Source organism: Lemur catta, chromosome 22, assembly GCF_020740605.2.
Source record: "Lemur catta isolate mLemCat1 chromosome 22, mLemCat1.pri, whole genome shotgun sequence".
NCBI lineage: Eukaryota > Metazoa > Chordata > Mammalia > Primates > Lemuridae > Lemur > Lemur catta.
In genome coordinates, this window is record NC_059149.1 from 27,444,908 (window position 1) to 27,465,411 (window position 20,504).

General features: G+C 49.5%; 1 protein-coding gene across 1 annotated transcript; it reads left to right on the forward strand.

Moving 5' to 3' along the window:
- Positions 1 to 672: 672 nt before the first annotated feature.
- On the forward strand, positions 673 to 7,239 carry LOC123626540 (L-threonine 3-dehydrogenase, mitochondrial-like). Its single transcript, XM_045535596.1, has 8 exons — positions 673 to 856; positions 2,807 to 2,849; positions 3,480 to 3,550; positions 4,023 to 4,172; positions 4,276 to 4,448; positions 5,428 to 5,518; positions 6,175 to 6,444; positions 6,971 to 7,239. Exons 1-8 carry the CDS (start codon positions 673 to 675, stop codon positions 7,108 to 7,110), a joined length of 1,122 nt encoding a protein of 373 aa, XP_045391552.1. The 3' UTR covers positions 7,111 to 7,239.
- Positions 7,240 to 20,504: the final 13,265 nt, after the last annotated feature.

Consider the following 20,504-nt stretch of genomic DNA (forward strand, 5'->3'; position numbering starts at 1 on the left):
TGGTCAGCCAGTGGTAAAGCCGACGAGGAAGAAGAACGAGAGACTAAACGAAGCATGTGTGATCTTGGAAACAATGAGAACATGGTTTTTCTGATCCTCTCTAAGGAGATGGCAGTGCCATAAAAATTATTCCCAGCTTTCTCAATATTTCTGGGGGCCACTTGCTCTTCTGGTTTGATTCATTCCAAAGACAACATCTGAGTGTTACCACAAGACCTGCAGGGCACTGTGTTCTTTAATCGGGGCCTCTTCGACCCTGAGATGGATGTGTGGACACGCTGATAGCAGTTGTAGTTAAGATGAAAAACCTTCACTAGGATCCACTGACTGGTTTTGTGGCGTTTGTGGCTCTCCGTGCAGGCACTCCCTCTGTCGCGTCGGATCCCAGTTGGTGTCAGCATTGTGCGATGTCAACTCTAAATCTCCGTTCAGCCTTTGTTTGCCTGGACTTTGCGTGCGCGACGTTTTGTCCCTTTATCACAGTATGCACTTGACTGGCTTCGTGTCGGCCAACTCAGCAGTTCAGTTCCTGAATCCAGAAACGTGGCTTCGCCCGTTAGCCAACAATCTTAGTGTTAGTTTCAGTTAAAGAGCTTATTGGGAAGGGCTGGAAGAATAAGAGTTTCGTAGTTAACTCTGCTTCTTTTTTCTCACAGGGTATTTGAGTAGCAAATGCCAGCTGTCGGGATGCTGAGGCAGGTGGTGGGCCCCGCGGTGCGGCGCCCCGCCTGCGGCTGTTGGGCATCTGGCCCGCCAGTCCGCGGCCTGGGCCTCTCCGCTCGGCGAATTCCAGCGGATGCCGGCTTCCACTCCACCTCTGTCTCTGAAACAGAGCGTCCACGAGTCTTAATTACAGGTTGTTTTTTTTTTTTTTCCTTTTTCCACTTGGGTGGCTTGATTCTTTCTTTTCTGTATTGTCTCTGTGTGATTGTGCCTTTGGTTTTGGAATGTGTAACTTGCCATCAGAACCTCCCTATGCTGCTTGTCCCTGTAGCAGATAATGCAGCAGAAGCAGGCTGACCAGATACCATCTGGATTTATTTACTACTCTGTGAAAACGATCTCAGAATGGGAGATATTTTATAATAGAACATTTTTAATTAGAGCAGCTAACCTTATTGATCAGGCACTTCCCTTTCCACAGTTAGCTTTTTCTAGAATATTGCAAATCCAAAATCCTTATTTTTATCACTCTTGCCAGTTCTTGGTTTCTCTGGCATAATATTTTTTTGTTGTCCGAAAAGACCTAAAAACCTGGGGGCCAAACAGCTGCTGTGGAACTCGGTTCCCTCCGTACTGGATCAGTCTGGGAGTGAAGGGTGCTGGATAGCAAAGGGTGCCAGGAGTAGAACACTGATTCCAGAGTCAGGCACCCCTTCCCTTGGCCAAACTCCTCAACCTAAACTCAGTGTCATTCATCCCAAACTGTTATTGCACGTTTGAGTACTGGAAATAGAGAGGGTAAGTTAGCATCTGCCTGAGCTCGTTGTCGCCATTGAGCTTGTCGTCACCATCAGACTCGCTCCCCGATCCTCCTTATCTTGAATATACCTAGCACCTGACTGTACCCTCCAGACCTCGCTCTGTCACTTCCAGTCAGTACAAGTTCACCTCTGATTTTGATTGACATGTTTTCTTTCTCCTTCTTGCCAGGTTTTCTTTCCTTGGCTTTACATTGATATCTTTCTCACTTTCCTCACTTTGTGTGTGTGTGTGTGTGTGAGTGAAATCTCACTCTTGTTTTGTGTTCTATTTTGTTTTGTTTTTTGAGACAGAGTCTCACTCTATCACCCAGGCTAGAGTACAGTGGCATAATCATGGCTCACTGCAACCTCAGACTCCCATCTCAGCCTCCCTGGTAGCTGGGACTACAGGTGCAAGCCACCAGCTAATTTTTAACACGTTGACTGCCACACTAGAAAAAAAAATTTTTTTTTCCCTGGGGCCATGGTGTTTTGTTATGAAAACTTATTGTTTTCTGTGCATGAGTTATGTGCAACTTAAAAAATAGTTCATGAGTCTGCCAAGGTAAAGAGACGTGTGAGTTATATATGCTTCACAAAGCCCGTGGCTCAAAACTAGTGAGTTAAATACAAGTCTCATGGCAGTTAATGGATTAAAATTTTTTGTAGAGATGAGTTCTCTCTATGTTGTCCAGGCTGGTCTTGAACTCCTGGCCTCAGGCGATCCTCCCGTCTCAGCCTCCCAAGGTGCTGGGATTACAGGTGTGTCACTGCACCTGGCCATTTTTAAATCTCTTAACGGCTCCTTGTCAATTCAGTTATCTGCCCTTTTTCCAAATGACTTCTTGTTTTGTTGCCCTTTCATATCTCAGTCCAGTTCTAATGGAGGATGGGATTCTGGGTAATCCCACCAGAGGCTGATATTTGGTTTTGAATGGTTTTGGCACCCAGAGCAGACAAGCTTCTGAGCCCATCAAGATAATGAAGGCCCAGTGTAAATTCCTGCCCTGGGAAATTCTAGACCCCTGTCTGCTTTTGTGAGATTTTTCTCTTCTTGTGCTCCTGCTTCCCCTCTTCCTCTCAGCCACTGCATGTTGGGGAGAGTTTTGTCTCTGAAACCAGTAGTGCCTGTATTGGTCTCCATCCTAGCCTGGAGGAGGTCACGGCATGTTCTCAGTGCTGCACCGTGTTGTTGAGAAGAGTGGAGTGAGCAGCAATTACATCAGCCCAACCTAGGACTTTATCTAATTAGCTAAGACTGAAAAATAGTCTTAGTTATTACAGTTTTGGAATAATGGGACTGGTTAGATTTGGATTAAAGTGTCACTTGTATCTCCCTATAGGGGGCCTTGGCCAGCTGGGAGTGGGACTTGCTAACCTTTTGAGGTAAGAGCCCTAAAAACTTGAAATTCAAAATCTGAGATCATAAGTATGTGATGCTTGTCTTTGAAGCCATTTAACCATCTTTTCTCTCTCCTCTTGTCCCTTAGCATTTTAGATATCGTACCTGAATGACTGTTTAAGATACATTTCATTCTGCCTCCTAATATCACAGACGTGTCGCAAGCCCTTGACTCACCTCCATCCTGACCCTCTGCTCTGTCTCTTTCCTAACTTAATGCAAAATGAGACATGTCACTGCACGTGAAGCACTTGGCTGCCAGCTGTTTGGGGCAGAGGGAGGTGCAGGTGGAAACTGGAAGGAAACCATGTGGGATTTGGAGAGAGTTGTAAGATCAAAGGATAAGAGAGGGGAGGGGCAAAAACTCTAGGGATACTAGGAAGAAATTGGTGACAGACATAGAGAGATAGGGTTGGCAGTGGGGTGAGAGAAGAAAGGGACGACGGGCCATGGGCAGGGAGGGAGAAGAACTGAAGGCGTATGTGTCAAGGAGGAAGAGGAGGGAGGGATTTGGAGGCTGACAGCAAATTGCAGTTCCTAGGTTAAGATGGTTTTCATAGGACCTGTTACATCCTAGATATTGCCAACTTGTGTGTTGTGATTTTTCCCTTTAGGAAACGATTTGGGAAGGACAATGTGATTTTGTCCGACATAAGAAAACCCCCCGATCATGTCTTCCATAGTGGTAAGAGAGCGTGGCTTTTGTTTTTATCTTTAATTTAACAAAAGCCTGGCTTTTGTTTTTATCTTTAATTTTCAAAGTGCAGTTAAAGAGGTGACTTATGGAATCGCTGCTGGCAACAGCTCATATGAGGTTTATGAATTAAAGAAGTTGCATAATATGTCACTTAAAAATATTTATATTTTTATGTAAATATATACATTTGTTTTATTAAAGGCTGTGAGGGAGAAATGTACATAAAGCCCTTAAACAGTGCCTGGCACGTACAAGTACTGGAGAAGCGTTAGGTATTGTCACTGGTGGGGTGGGCTTGTCATTCTTCCACGAGGAAAGCGCTGCATAGCGCCCGGCAGTTTAGTTACCCAGTTGCTACCGATGAAATTCACAAGTCCATGGGGGAGAGGGGAAAGGTCCATTTAGTTCTTCAAACCCTGAACTTTTTCACTTCCATGGTTTCACTCTGCGTTCCCTGTAGGTCCATTTGTTTATTCGGATATCTTGGATTACAAGAATCTTCGAGAGATCGTGGTAAACAACCGCATCACCTGGCTGTTTCACTACAGCGCATTGCTCAGCGCGGTGGGAGAAGCGAACGTATCCTTGGCGAGAGCTGTGAACATAACGGGTAAGCGCCTGGCTCTGGCCCAACATGGTTTATTCGCCAGTTTTTTCAGTTCTTTGGCAGGAAGAGATTTTTTTCAGATCATGATAATGTCTGTGCATTTCAGGATTGCATAACATTCTGGACACTGCGGCAGAGCACAGCGTGCGGTTGTTTGTGCCCAGCACGATTGGGGCTTTTGGACCTAGCTCTCCCCGGGACCCAACCCCTGATCTCTGCGTTCAGAGGCCCAGGACCATCTACGGGGTGTCCAAGGTCCACGCGGAGCTCATGGGAGAAGTAAGCGTCACCCGGCAAGATTGCTGAGGGTGGTACACCTGGGCAAAACGATTTGGTGTTTTCTTTCATTCTTTTTGCCTCAAACTGATTCATGCTTGCAGGTACTTCTCTTGTCCCCTGATCCCAGCCCCCAGAGTTGGTCACTTAGTTCACTGTGTTTGCCAGGTGGCAGGTGTCTGTAGCTCCCGCAGGCCTGCTCAGGGCAGCGTGGCAGCCTCTCCACAGCGCCGTGACGCTCAGCACTTCCAGGGCCCCGTGCGTGGCTCGCTCCCTCCCTCCCTTCACTGCTGTCCTGTTTGTGCCATACCACTCTTTCAGGCTCCCATATTGCTAGTTATCAGTGGTGACCATAAACCTTCTTGTTACGGAAGACTTCAAACATTTTTTTGGTTTTATTTTTTGCACTCTTTGTAGTCACGCTCAGTTGCTGTCTCACCCAGGGGCTGCTGCATCCCAGTCCTGCTCTCTCACCTGCTGCTCTCCCGCTACTGCGTCCAAGGCTGCACTGCAGGAACGTGCTCGTGCAGGACTGTTTAGGGCAGAGGCAGGACCTCCTCTCCAAAGAAACCTTGGAAACTCCACTGTAGGCTGATGTAGTATTTACAGTGCCAGTGTATGACCAAAATGGCGATTCTTTGAAGATAAAAGCTCAAGTTGTTTATTGAAGATAAATGAGGCCAGGTGTGGTGGCGTGCACCTGCAGTCCCAGCTAGTCGGGTGGCTGAGGCAGGAGGATCACCTGAGCCAGGAGCTCGAGGCTGCACTGAGCTGTGATCAAGCCACTGTGCTCTAGCCCGGGCAACGGAGCGAAACTTTGAAGAAGATAAATAAGATAAATGAGCACCTATTAGAAATTTTAAAGTCTTCATTTTCTTTAGGTATATTTTAATATGCAATTAAAGGAAAAGGCTGTTATCTCTTTGCATTGCGCTGATTTAAAAGATCCTTTTTTGGAGTAAGTTTTTTTTCTTTGTCACAGTATTATCATTCCCGGTATGGATTAGATTTCCGATGCCTGCGATATCCTGGAATCATTTCAGCCGACTCCCAACCTGGAGGAGGGACAACTGGTGAGTGTTTTCTATTTCTTTTATCTCTGGTGTATGAAACAAGGTATCCCGGAGCGCACCACTGCTCTCCAGCCTGAGATGCTACTGGCCTTTTCACTCTCCTCTTTCAACAGCACACTGTGGAGTTTTCCCGAGGCTGTGTGGCTTGTGATCGGACAGACAAGAGACTTATTAGCAAAATGTGAAACACTCCTTCCTTTGCAGTAAATTTTCTTTGTTTGGAAAAATATTGTTTTCCATATAAAATGTCATACATATTAATATGTGATAGGTGTATTGACACTTTTTTTGAGACAAAGTCTCTGTTGCCTGGGCTTCAGTGCAGTGGCGTCATCATAGCTCACAGCAACCTCAAACTCCTGGCCTCAAATGGCCTTTCTGCCTCGGCCTCCCAAAGTGCTAGGATTACAGGCATGAGCCACCATGCCTGGCCTATTGTCATTTTAAAATGTAATAATATTATTAAAAATTCATAGTTAACTCTAATACAATAAATATTGATACAACCCACATTAATCAGGTCTCTTTGGCAGTCCTCAATTTTTAAGAATCTAAGTTCGTTCTGAGACTAAAACATTTGAGAACCGCTGTCTCGATCCAAGAGGCTCATGCGTGGTTTTGTTATAAGCAAACCCACAGGCAGGAATGTCTTTCAGACTATGCAGTCCAGATTTTCCATGGTGCCATGAAGCATGGCAAATTCGAGTGCAACCTGGAAGCTAGCACGAGGCTCCCCATGATGTACATTGACGACTGCCTCAGGGCCACCCTGGAAGTCATGGAGGCCCCGGCCGAGTCTCTCTCCATGAGGACCTACAACATCAACGCCATGAGCTTCACCCCCGAGGAGCTGGCCCAGGAGGTTGTCAAGCACGTGCCGGAATTCCAGATCACGTACAACGTGGATGCGGTTCGGCAGGCCATAGGTTGGTACCTTGTGGCAAATGGGGTCTCAAAGCCAAAATTCAGCTTTGGCCTTCCCTGAGTCCCTGGAGGACATAAACCTCAGAAGGCTAAGGAGAGCACGGCTCCTTCCCGAGGGTCCAGACACCTTCTGGAGAAGGAGCCAGCAGATGCTTCCATTTGGGGAAATGACATCTAAAGTGGGTGAAATGATTCCATTCCAAATGAACACAAAGCAAGGAAAAATGGAAGCAATTGAGGTAGTGTGAAAACAGCCCTGGGTTTTTAAATACTTTAACTTTGCCAATTTGTGGCCGGGAGCACCTTTTTGAGTATAAAATTCCTACCACACAAAGTTGCGTGAGATTTTAATACGTGAAAATTCACAGTGCCTGACAGTCACGTAATATGGTCTTCTAACCTGAGCTCTTCTGCGCCTCTGCTGTACTCAGAGGGGATTTCCTTTTTTGACTTTTGTATAAAATGTTCCAGACCATTCTGCAAATCTAGAGCCTGAATAACTTGAGCTGCTCCCATCTTCTCTCCTAGCGGACAGTTGGCCGATGAACTTTGACGACAGCAACGCTCGCAAGGACTGGGGGTGGAAACACGACTTCGACCTTCCAGAGTTGGTGACCACGATGTTGAACTTCCACGGTTCCGACGCCAGAGTGGCCCAGGCCAACTGAAGGAACCTAAGGGAGAAGCTCCTGTGTCCCGGACCCCTGCCGAGGGAGAGCTGTCACCACCCAGAGGTTGTGGCCCCCAAGGAGCCTGTGTTATTTGAAGTTGATTAATTGGACTAAATTTTGGCAGCTCATATTAAACTGCTACGTGGAGATTGAAGTTAACGTTCAGCATTTTCAAAATGTTTTCAAAATGTTTGGTGGGAGGATTTCACGATCTTTGCTGTTTGTCTAAACACACATTCCACGGAATGAAGACTTAAGTCGTAATTAGTTTCCATTTGCCTAATTAAGATGAAGCGGCCCTTTCTGGGAAGGTGGAAGTTATGTGACATTTGTACTTAATTAAAATCCAATTTAAATATCACTCCTAGTACTCCGTTATTCTCTTACTAGAGACCAAAGATTACATTTTAAAGCCTTTCAAAGACGTACTCCTACTATAAAAGTGTTCTTTGCTATCTCATCTGAACATAAAAAATGTTTGGTATATAATCCCATGTGCATCGTGTTCAAGAGATTTGACATTTCTTCGATTATCACTTCTAATTTATTTTTCTGCGAGAAGACTTATCTGTAGGAAATGAAGAATATTAACGATGATATAACTAGTGGTGGGGAGCCCCCTCTCCCTGCCCTCCCGTTAGTGAGCTAAGTGGTCATTACCAGGAGTGTAAGTCCCTGGTCTGGGCTCCACCCCATAGCCAGGCACTTCTGGTTATTCTAATCCAGCTACGGCCCACTAATTTAGACCAATTTAGAACAACACTGTTTTCTACAGAGTACTTTCTGCTTACAGCCTTTTTTAGACATTCCTAGATTGAGCCTTCAGAAGAACTACTCCAAACCTCTGATGCAGTGACTGTATAGAAAATACAGATCGACCTTTTTTTGCAGCTACCTCAGGATGTGCTACAGGTGAAATCACTAGAAAGGAAAACTTCCAGTTCCACAAATTAATCGTGGGTCTATTTGATAACAGCTGTCAAGGATTACAAGGCATTTCTATTATGTGCTTAATGACAATAAAATCTTATGCATTTGGAATTTTCTCTTATTTATTTTCAATACATTTAGGGGGTACAAGTGCAGCTTTGTTATGTGGATGTATCATAAGTTGGTGAGGTCTGGGCTTTTAGTGTTCCCGTCACCCAAATAGTGTCCGTTGTACCCAGTAGGTAATTTTTCATCCCCCATCCACCCCATCCTCCCATCTTGGGAGTCCCCAGTGTCTATTACTCCACTCTGTGTGACCATGTGTCATAGTTTAGCTCCCACTTATAAGTGAGAACTTGCAGTATTTGGTTTTCCATTCCTGAGTTTCTTCACTGAGGATGAAATGGCCTCCAGCTCCACCCAAGTTGCTGTACAAGACATTATTTCATTCTGTTTTATGGCTGAGTGGTGCTCCATGGTGTGCACATAGACATATACCACATTCCCTTTTTTTTGAGACAGAGTCTTGCTCTGTCGCCCGGGCTGGAGTGTAGTGGCATCACCATATCTCACAGCAACCTCAAACTCTGGGCTCAAGCAATCCTCCTGCCTCAGCCTCCCGAGTAGCTGGGACTACAGACGTGCGCCACCGAACCTGGCTAATTTTTCTGGTTTTTGTAGAGATGGGGTCTCGCCATGTTGCCCAGCCTGGTCTCAAGCTCCTGGCCCCAAGCAATCTTCCTGCATCGGCCTCCCAAAGTGCTAGGATTGCAGGTGTGAGCTACCACGCCCGGCGGATAATTGGGTTTTAAAGCTGCTTTAATTTTTACTGTTTATAGTTTGAAAAACAGTTCTTAAGTTCCTTGATTCTCAATTATCTTAAAGGAATAAGAAATTAATTCTTCCACGAGAAGGCAAGAAGCCACTGACTTGAGTGACCCTGTGTCTCGTAGACCCGGGTCTTCCAGCGTTTCCACCAGTTTCCTAGGGTGACCCTGTAATTGGGGTGCTTTGGAGGGATTTGTTCTAAACGGCTTCCTTTAATCTATCTAAATCTATAAAGGCACCTCCGGGAGAACCTCAAAGAAGAGTGAAAAAGCAAGGAATGCTTCAACTCTCATGGATGACTCCTATTCACTGACGTCTTTGCACTCTCAGGCTAAAATTGGTTTCTGTCTAAGCACTCAATATCTGGCGCACCTCTTGGGGGTCCCACAAAATGACTCCATTTGTTTGCTATAAAAAGCTTTCCTTTCTGTTGGGAGAAAGGATTTTTTTTTTATGGTTAATTTGGAAATGATGTGAAGAGCTACTTAGAAAAAGTGGCTTTAACCACAAAAATAGTTTTTTGATTTTAAATAAAGAATGCTAAGGTTGGCTTTGCTCTGATGTCTTCCATCTTGTAGATTTGCACGGATCACCAGTGTGGTTATTAGTTCTGCCCACGTGTTTTGTCGTGGTGTTGCCATGGTGTGCCTCTGTGCCGGTCCACAAGCAGCACTACCTAATGACTGCCAGCAACACACACTCCCTAACGGCACAGGCAGGCCCTGGGCAGTGAATGTTACTGCACTGCTTCGGACTCGTATTGTGGTAGGTGTGGGTGCTAATAGTATTTTTTAACTCACATAGGCCAGATCTACAATTTGTTATTGCATTTTACGGTAAGGGCATGAGTGTGTTTAAAAAAGACTTTAAAATTTTTCATTTAAAAATATTTCTACTAAGAATTCAAACAATTTAAAAAATATAATTTAAAAAAGTTGTCTTCCCCTCTAAATCCCATCAATAACATGTTAACAGTATAGTGTGTATCCTATTTTTTTCCACCTGTGTTTATACAACCTAGGATCGGAATGTCCAACTTTTTTTTTTTTGCTATAAAGGTAGTGCTAAAGCAACATTGCCAAAAGTTTTGGAAAAGATTTGCAATTTTTGCCACCTAATGTAGTAGCTGTTTTAAAATATTCTTTAGTCTTCTCATATACACTGCAAGTAATGTAAGTGTAGTTTTAATATTTGCCGTTTAAAAATAGCTGCATGACCCATTGAGTGGCATGTCATAATGATGCAATTATTCCACTATTTAACTGCTGTACTTAGAAACCTACAAGTATGATTGCTGGGTCACAGAGCATAAACATAAAATTCCTAGTTTTCTTACTGTCATATAGTTGTTTTTTGGGGGAAAAACCCAAAACATTTGCTAAATATCTGCCATATGCTTTGAAACGAATTTTGCAATGTTTATTAAATTCTGGAAACCAACTGCTGTGCTGACATATTTATTCAGTCTTGAAACAGATGGGAGTCTGTTTGAGGGGGAGCAGTGAATGGTTTTTAAGAATCTTTCTGTTTTAATAAAAGATTCAAAAGTGATCCCTACAATATTGAATGTTGATCTTTTGATAGTTTATATAATTGCATGGAAACTGTTTCCAACACTTCTGTTCAGTAAAGACCATTTATAATTCTCTGGAAAGACTCTTTTGCACTAATAAACAATGTTCTTTGTTTTATAGTTTGTATTTTAATACAGATACTCCTTAAGATGGGGTCTCCTCCTGATAAACCCATCGCAAGTGGAAAATAATTTAAGTCAAGAATGAGCTGAACATATATATACCTAACCTACTGAACATAGCTTAGCCTCACCTACCTCAAGCATGCTTAGAACACATACATTAGTCTACAGTTAGAAAAAATCTTCTTGGTCTTGAATGATCTTCCGGGTCCTCTGGCCAGGTGACCAGGCCAGGACCACCTGAAAATGCTCAGCTAACACCTGACTCTGCTGTTTTGGGATCTGGCATCCTTCCCCCATTCCTGTGGCCCCGAGAGACTGGATGTCCCATCTTTCCTTCTGTCTCCGTGTTCAACCACAGTTGGCACTTCTGATTCTCGTTCCGCTTCCTCCAGGGACCTAGAGGCCCTTGGCCAAGTTCTAAAACTCGAATGCCCAGCTGCACACTAGATGTTACATTTTTCAGGAGGGAAGGTGCTGGCTTTTATCAGAGTCTCAAACGGTCCCCGTCCATCCCAGAAAATAAAGAACCATGGCATTAGGGGGTCTTCACCCGTGCATGTGGACGAAAAGGCTGCAGTATGAGCTTGCTGTCTTGCTCCCGCCCTCTGCCCGAGTGACAGGCCTGAGAGCCGGGCAGGCCTCGACAGCCCTGGTGCTGCTCGTGCCAGAGGAAAACAGGCGGGTTGTGCACCTGTGCTGGCGCGGTTCCCAGGCCCCACTTAGCTTATCAGCCGCTCTGCCCATATCTTGAGGCTGAGACCTTGTGAGCTGATAGCATCCTACCCTCCTGCCAGAGTCAACATACTGCACGCCCATGAAGCTGGCCACCATCCCTAGGAAGGGGATGGGGGCAATGCTACCCTGTCACCAAGGCAGGCTGGTATGTTCGGCCTTCATCGGACAGGCCCCTTTGGCTTCTTCTCCCTCTCTCTCCCCCTCCCCAGGACTTGCAGCAGCTATATGGGGCGTTGGTCCAAGGGCAGGATCCTGCCTCTGGCTCGCTGGGATCTGTCGTCAAGATGCACCGCGCTTCCAATCTTGGCCCCATGGACATCTCTGTCCCTGGCAGGGATCCTTGCAGGGCCCCGAACTCCTAGGACCACAGACACGGGCAGCAATGCAGAGTCAGCACCTGGGGCCTGCGGTTGGCAAATGTCCCCAGATTGCAACAGGGTGGGCTCAGTGGGCGGAGACGTAAGGGCCACCAGCTGGGCATCTGCAGGAATTGTGAGTGGCATCAGCCACGGAGCCCTCCGGCTCTGTGCGAGCAGAGCCTGCAGAGAACGGGCACAGTGGACAGCGGCACGGTGTCCCCCCACCGCCACCAGGAGAAAGCGGCAACTTCTGCGTCTGGGTAGACTAGCAAGGCGAGCCGCAGACCGGGAAGCGGGGATGCATTCTGGGAAGCATGTCACCATTTATGGCAAAATCACACCCAAGACACATAGAGACCCCAGGATGGCCTGGCTTCTCAGTCTCTGTGAGATGAATTTCAGAGGTCGGGGGAGAAGAGGCCACACTGGCCGCATAACCAGGTTGGAATGCGTGGCTGTCCCTGTGGCAAGGACAGTGGCATCAGTAGAGTGTGTGCCAAGTGAGTGTCTTGGGGACAGGGTGGCGATAGTCTCCATCCAGGGCTTCTCAGTGTGCAGAGATGCCGAGGCACTTGGCCCTTGGCCCTGGGGACCCCCGGGTGACCCACGGCCTCAGGCGCAGCAGCCTCTGTGCCCAGCACGCGTGGTGTCATGTGCTCTGTGTGCCACACAGTGAAAGGGGAGGGGGTGACACTGACACAGGCTGCACCGGGAAGCCACACTCCAAAAGGACCTTCAAGGAAGAGCCCTCAACCCCCCACAAATCCTTAGAAGAAGGACCGTTAGCGGGAGAAGGCCGGGGACTGACAAGTGCTGTGCTTGGTCTCTTCCTCGAGCCTGGAGGGAGGGAATGTACATTAACAGCAGGGCCCGGTGGCTGCTCCTGGGAGGGAAACTTCTAGAGCAGAGACTCGGCCCCACCGCCCAGGGGCACCGCGTGTCCGGAGCCTGCGCATCTGGGAGGCTGCAGAGCTGAGAGGACCGAGCTGCGGTCACCCTCTGTCATCCCTGTCACATCGTCACCTCTTCGGTGACGTTTCCACGGTCTCAGGTCCTGGCACAGACTGGGCAGAGGGTGCAGGCAGGACAGAGGCAGCCCCCCAGGTGAGGGGACGGCAGGGAGGAGCCAGCTGTTTCCTGGCTGGGTCACATTTACGTGCACCGTGTCCCCCCTCCTGGCTTCCTGCTCGGAGCCAAGCCCACCGACCCGCAGCACCTGCGCCCGGAGGCGCTGGGAGCCGCTCGGGCCGCCCGCAGTGCGCGTGCGCAGGGAGGTCCGGGGAAACGCTGCTCGGCTACACGCGAAGACAGCAACGCGTGCACAGGTGCGGCCCAGGGAGCCCGGCTTTCACACTGTGACCGCGTCACTCCCACCCACGTGACCCACTGCAAGTTTCTCAGCGTCTCTGAGCCTCAGTCTCCTCACCTGTAAAATGAGGACAGTCCCTGCACCCCCTGGCTAGGACTGGGGGAGGCTGAACCAGGCCCAGGTACGCGGGTAGGAGCTGGGAGGGCAGGTTCTCGGTGGGGCTGAGGAATGGAAGCGCTAAGGCAAGGCCAGGTGATACTGCTTTGTCACTGGCTGTGCCTCACAGCTGGAATCGGATCCTCACAGCTGGAATCGGATCCAGAGCGCCCTGGTGCACCGGGAGGAGACTGATGAGGGTTGGAAGGTTAAAAATTCTGCAGCGGAAAAAGGCCGGGAGCGAGGGACCGGCCCCCGGAAATGTGGGGAGACCAGGTTTGTGGCTGGAAGCCACTGATGCGTCCTCAGCCAAGGCTCAGCCACGACAGCCACGGCCGCCGGCAGAAAGGAAAGCGGAGGGACAGGGGAGGTGGCAGTTTTCGATCAGCTGTGTCAGGAGCTTGGCTGGGAAAGGACAGATACTTGAGACAGGTGAGAGTCAGAGGGATTTCCAAGACAGGAGAGAACTGAGACAATGTTGGGGAGGGGATAGCTAAGCTAGCGTCTATTCAGCACCTAACACTGTCTTCTATAGGTTTGCTGTTTTTAAAGTTTTTTTGAAACTATGTAACAACATACGTGTAGAAAGTGCATAAAACAAGAATGGACAGTTTAACAAATCACTGTGAAGCGAAGTCCTGCGCAGCCACCGTCTAGCACCTCGCCAGCAGGCGGCCGTGGAGTCCTGCTCCCCGGCAGGAGGTGGCACGTGTGTCAGTGACTTAAGCTTTATGCTCGTCCTGTGAGGCCGCTGTTCTTGTTCTACTTTAGAAGGAGCGGGTTACCCAGCTCCCCTGGGCCCCCTGCAGGCGGGGCTGAGGGGGAGGCCTGGAGAGCCAGCCCCCAGTACGTGGGCAGGGAGGAACAGACTCGGGGACTGGGAAGTTCTCCTGAGCAGGGAGCATGGCAGGGGGACATGGAGCAGGTACTGTGGGGTGCAAGGGAAGTGCACCCCAAGGTGTCCCTCCTCGCCTCTCCCTGACAGTGCCGGGGTGGTCAACCGTTCAGCTGGGGCTTGGGAAAGGACACCCTTGACCCTGTTAGACAAAGAAGAGCTTGGCAGGCAGGCCTGGGGACATGCCCATGCTGGGCCACCCAGTGGAAGAATGTCCCACAGACGACGGAGGGCCCAGGGGAAGAAGGCACCCCCAGAGGGGAGGCTGCAGCTGAGCTGGCTCTGTGGCCATGAGGCCCACAGCTCTGAAGGGAAAATGCTGCACGGGGGTGGCCTGAGGGCTCCAGCTGGGTTCCAAGTGAGATAAGACAGAAAACAAGTCCCTGGTCAATGACAAGTCAAGGTAAACCAGCCAGAAGAGTTATCATTTCAAGGGGCTCACGTGGCCATTATGCAAACCTTGCAATGGGACATTCCTACTTTTCTAGAAGCAGCTGGGAATTTCTGAGACCTGTTTACCTAGAATGAGAGGTTCTAATAAAGGACACTGTGACAGATGCCACATTCACCCTTGACCTCCAACTGTCCGGTTCCCACACCTCCTTAGGTAAACTTTATACTTTGTTTCTTATGTATCTTTACAGAGTTTAAAAAATGCATATCCAAGCAAATAAAACACTAGATTTGCATTTTCCCTCCCCAAGAAGTTTCACAGACCAGAAATTGGTCTGGTGGATTTTCTCATAAGCCGCTGAACCAGTCTCTCAGTCCCCAAAACAGGTCAGTCCTGTTAAATAGTTGACCGCTGTGTTTCAGGAGCCAGTGCCACAGGTGGGCTTCCATCAGACTTAGGCTTCTATATGGTGTGAGTAATTGGGTATTTAATTAGAAAATGTCTATGGAAACAAAAAAAAAACCCGAAAGGTTAATGGTTATAATAAACTATAAACTCAATTTTTGAGTTCAGAAAGCAGCCAGTTGAGAAAGATTTCTAGATTTGGGGCTCAAAGCGTGTTCAGTTGGAATGGGGGCAGGCAATGGCATGTTTACAGGTTTTCCTGGTTTACAGTTTGAGTCAGGTGCTCAGTGAACTTTCTGAGTAGTCCATGCAAGAAAAGGCATGAAGCATGGCCATATATAAGCCGTTGTGATTTTGCCAAAGTCTGTATCAAACAATCCATTCAGGAAAAGGGCAGTTTTGATTTCAGTAATTCCAGTCCATAAGGGTGGGAGAAAAAATGGGAACATTAGTTTGGAGAGTTGTATCCAGATGTCAGAAGAAATTAGAATTCAGGATCCAGTCCAGATTGTAAATAAATAACAAAAACCTCAAAAACAGTGAGCTAGGATCACTTTGCTGATAGTTTTCTTCTAAGGCATGATTTTTCTCTCTACGGCCATGCCCATTTTAACAAAGACAATCAAAGTAAGACTAATTTATTTGCTAAATAAGTTCGATCTTACTAAACTTGGCCACAAAAACAGTGATAGACTGCATAGGCTCTTTTAAGTTTCGCTGGAACTTTTGCCAAGGAAGTTGAGGCCAGGAGGCCAAGCCAGGGACTTGCTATCAGACTCTGCCTGCGATACCTATAGATTGGGGTGAATTCCTTTCTTTTTGGGGTCCCCCAAATATTCTGAGGTTCCTGGGCCTACCAGGAAATGACATTCCTTCCTCACCTGTACAGCTAGAAATCTTTTTAAGCCAGGCCGGTTTTTCCAAGGGGGGCTTTATTGGCTCCATAAAGTCAACCTTCGTTCCTTAAAACTGTCTGGTCATATCGGGAAACAGAACATTCCAGTCAAAGCCTTGGTAATATCATTAGTGTTTTCAATTGTGTCCTGTTATAAAGAGAACATATTCTTATTGAACATATGCAAGTAACGAGACGAATTCTCCTGAAAAGCAAGCAGGACCATAGGATAAGAAAACTGAGACACATTTAATTGGGGGAAACTTGTCATAAGGGGATTTATACGACAAGGAGCAGGCAGCCTTTTGTGAATGTAATCTTTTTCTTTCTGACCCACGGGAAGGAAGGCAGCGATGGAGGCAGGGCAGCAGGAAGACTAAGAGGCAAACTGAAGCGTTTGGGTAACAGTGTGAGACAGTTGTCCCCCTTAAAGAGAAAGCCAGGCATTTAGCTTCAGGCTGATAGGGACCAAAGCCAGAGCTCTGAGAGTGAGTGAAGCCAAGAGGGGAATGTGGAGAAGTCTGAGGGCTTTGACACGTCGGAGCAAATGACAGAAGGACATGACAGGTTCTTGCTTTTCAACTGTAACAGGGAAAATGTGTACATTAAGTTGGAACCGTAGCTTTTCAAAACCAGAGAGAAAACCCCCAATTAAACAATAGCTTTAAAAATTTAGCCAGGCATGGTGGCATGAGCCTGCAGTCCCAGCTGCTCAGGAGGCTGAGGCAGGAGGATCACTTGAGCCCAGGAGTTTGAGGCTGCTGTGAGCTGTGATTGTGCCACTGCACTCCAGCCTGGGCAGCAAAGCAAGACCCCATCTCTAAAAAGAAATAATAATAAAATTATCGCACTATTTTCAGGCTAATAACGGCCATTTTATTTTCTTTATAAAGGGCTGGGTTCCAGAGCAGAGAAAAGATGTGAGTTGCAATCTAGATGTCATGAATGAAACCAAAGTGACCCCTGTATTTTCATCTCGCTTCACAGTTGACACAACGCTCGGCCCATACTGGATATTAAAAAGTATCTGTAGCATTTAATTGAATTGTGACAGAGCGCTCCAACTGGAGATTTCAGGTGGTGGAAAACAGCACCTGAATTTTGAATTTTTCAGCCAACACTGCAAGCCACAGCAAGGGCCAATGCCAAGGAGACAGGCAGACGGCGTCGCTGAGCGGTTTGACAAAATGCACGCAGAGTCCCGTCTGTCCAGCAAGGGGCGCTGCAGGATCGCCTTAGCACAACGGGGCCGGACGATAAAGCCTGGAAAACCCTTTGTTGCCTCTGCAGGAGGAAGAGGCACAGAGCTGGTTTTCTCAGGCCTCCTCTGCGGCCGTTCTGGCAGGAGCACTGGGATGGAAGCGCTACGGGAAGAGCGGATGAGGAGTCAGGAGACCACGGCGCAGCCCCAGCCCTGCCCCTGCAGCCGGTGACCTTGGCCAGTCATGCCAGTGCCTGAGCCTGCTTCTCTGTCTGTGACAGGACAGCCCACCCCGACTGCGAAGCCCTCCGGCTGCCGTCGGTGCTGTGACCTCTCACCAGCTCGGGGTCCGTATAGGTCAGGCTTCTTTTATTATTTCATAGGACGTAACCCTGAGCCCCACCCCATCAGTGCAACCTGTCATCCTCTGCTCCCTTTCCCACTGAGACTCAATCATCCCCCCAGTGTCACAGCCCCTGTGATGGGCCCATTTGTGTCCTGCAGTCTGGCCCGTCTGGGCTCACAGGCAGCCTTCCCCTGCAGAGCCGGCAGCCCGGCAGCTAGAAATGCTCCAGAGATGCTTCCGGAGCTTTGACTCCAGGAAGGGGCTGAGAGCCTGTTCCTCCAGAGGCTTCTTGGCCCCGGTGCAATCTGTCCCCTGCTGCCCCCAATCTTAGCAGGGAGTGGGGAGGCCCATCTCTGCCAGCAGGCCTGGCTGGGCGCCCCCCAGAAGAAGAATGGTCCTTCCTGGCCTTTCTTCCAGTCCACGGAAAAGCATCACTCATCCGTCTGTCTCGAGGAGACTCACTGTCTCGTCTGCCACAAAGAGACTCGGCTGGAATCTTTTAAATAGAAACTTTTATTGCTTAAAAGAAATCAAGTTCTGCCTCCTGGGAAGCCCTGCAATATTTTCATGAAGGTTCATTGTCTTTTCTGAGAGGGGGGGAGAGAGAGAGAGAGAAAGAGCGTGGAGGCAGCTCTGCAGAGCAGGGAGGCTGGGTGGGAAGAAGGCAGCTGGGATGGGGGGTGGCCCTGCCGTCCCTCTGTCTCCTGCAGGAAGTGGGCAGTGGGCAGAGGGTGACCTGCCAAAGCCTGGGCAGAAGGGACTAGAGGGGTCTGAAGTCGCGGCTTTGCTGAAGGGGCTGTGGGCTCACGTGGCCATCGGTGATGGGGGGTTCCTTGTCTGGTGCGGCGGAGTGTCAGGGCTTGCTTGGGGTCTCCCGCCGGGCTGCTGGGTCTCAGATCTGCTCCTACCCCAGCCTCAAACTCAGAACTGTGATTTCTGGGCCCTGTTCTTAGAATTGACCAGAACACTCTAAAAAGGCAGTGCAGTGCAGGAAGGGGGGCTATTTCCTGGTCTCAGATTGGGTGCTGAGTCCCCGTCTTAAATAAGAGCCTCCTTTTTGCTTTTTCTGCTTTTTCTCGTGCCTTCTTTCCTTGGCCTGCCCCTTTCTCTTGCTCCCTACTCCCCTCTCCCCACCTTCTGTTTTCTACTCCAGGTGCTTCTGATATGGGCTTGGTTGTGGGCCTGTCCAGGCCGCAGAGCTGGGGTGCCGGGGCGGCAGCTGCGCCTTCTGCCGCAGGCAAGGCGTGGGCAGTGCCCTTGGTGGCCACACGGGGGCAGCAGGACCTCGGGCAAAGGACGTGCCTGTGCCACCTCCCTGTGCCACCTCTCTGTGCCACCTCTCATCTGGCTCTGGTATTCCTGGGGCTGGCTGAGGCTGGGCCCCAGGGTGACATCCCGTCCAGTGTCCCCGCAGACATAGGCTGGCCCTATCGTTGTTTGACTTTCCTCCCTCTGTAAACCCGTGCGCCCTGCAGACGCATCCATCGCAGCGCGTACCGCGGCACCCGCGCAGCACGCGCTGAGAGCGGATTCAGAGCAGAAGGAAAGAGGGAAAGTAGTGATGGAAGTTGTCATCCTTCCTTCTCACCACCCCCCAAGTCATCTCAGGAGCTGCCAGGTGTCTACACCACACGTCCGCTGGCCCCCCCGGCCCAGGTCCGCTCGGGGCGGGGCGGGTGGTCACTGCGGACGGGTGGCGCGGACGTCCCGGTCCCGCTGTGCCCGTGGGCACCGGGTGAGCTGGCGCTTCCCCACCCCGGGAGGCCAGGTTTGGCCGCGTGACTTGCTCTGGCCAAGGAAATGTGAGCCGAAATGACGTGAGTCACTTCCACGTGGGCTTTAAACGCCGGGGGTGGGGGGCGGGGCCGAGAGGAAAGCGGTGTTTTCCCGTCCCCTCTCCCCCTCCGGCTGCCGTGACAAAATGCCACGGACTGCGTGGCTGAAATGACAGACATTTATTCCCTCAGTGCTGGAGGCTGGAAGCCCAAGGTCAAGGTGTCACAGGGTTAGTTTCTCCCGAGGCCTCTCTCCTGGGCTTGTAGACAGTGTCTTCTCCCTGTGTCCTCACGTGGTCTCCCTCCGCGTGTGCCTGTGTGCTAATCTCCTTACTAGAACACCAGTCAGAGTGGATTAGGGCCCACCCATGTGACCTCATTTTCCCTGAATTATCTCTTTAAAGGCCCCACCTCCAAACAGTCCCATTCTGAGATACCGGGGCTTAGGGCTTCAGCATGAATTTTGGGGAGGACACGATTCATCCTATAGCAGGAAGAGAAGTCATTTTTCCCAGCGGTGGCAGCAGGCAGGGGTGGTGACAGAAGACCTCCCGAGAATCGCCCACCAGAAACGCTGCCGCTGAGCTTGCCGAGGTCCTGGGCGGGGGCGGGTGAGCTCTGTGAATCACCAGACTCTCCCTGCCCTGCCCTCTCACTCATCCCCACTGGTCCCCTGCCCTGCCCTCCCACTGGTCCCCACTGGTCCCCTGCCCTGCCCTCTCACTGGTCCCCACTGGTCCCCTCCCCTGCCCTCCCACTGGTCCTGGAGGCCCCTGGGTCCCTGAACCAGGGCCCTTCCCTTCCTGGAAGGCCGAGATGGCTCCACTTTCCCAATCACACCCAACTGGTACAGACGGGACAGGGAGAAGTGGCATCTGTCCCACCCTGGCCCCGAGGTGAGACCCCAAATGCAGCAGGTGGGGGTGGGAGGTGAGCACCCTGAGCTGGGCCCACCTGGGCAGGAGAGTCTCCTGAAGGGGGACCAGGAGTCCGCTTGTCACCTCTAACTCAGATTTCCCATGGGACTCTGGCTGTTCTGGGCAAACACCCCTTCCTGAGTGCTTCGGTCCTCCTTGCACGGAGCAGGGGGTGACAAGCCCAGCTCCTGGGGGCTCCCTGCTTAACACACGGTTTAGCAAAGCTCTACACCCCGAAAGGCAGCCCGGAGTCTTACAGCTTCTTTCCTGGAGGGTCCCTGCAGGTGGAGACATTCACACCAATCTACCTCCTGCAGCGAGTGGCGGGTGACTACTTTCCAGAGCCCTCAAACACTGTCACCTTCCTTTTTTTCTTAAATTGTCGCATCATAATTGTACATATTTATGGGCACACCGTGATGTTTTGATACAGTCAGTATATAATGATCAAATCAGGGTAATTAGCGTATCCACCACAAGTGTTGATGCTCAAAGAAATTACATACGTTCAAACACTTGTGAGGTTCCTCTTCCTGAATCAGTTTCC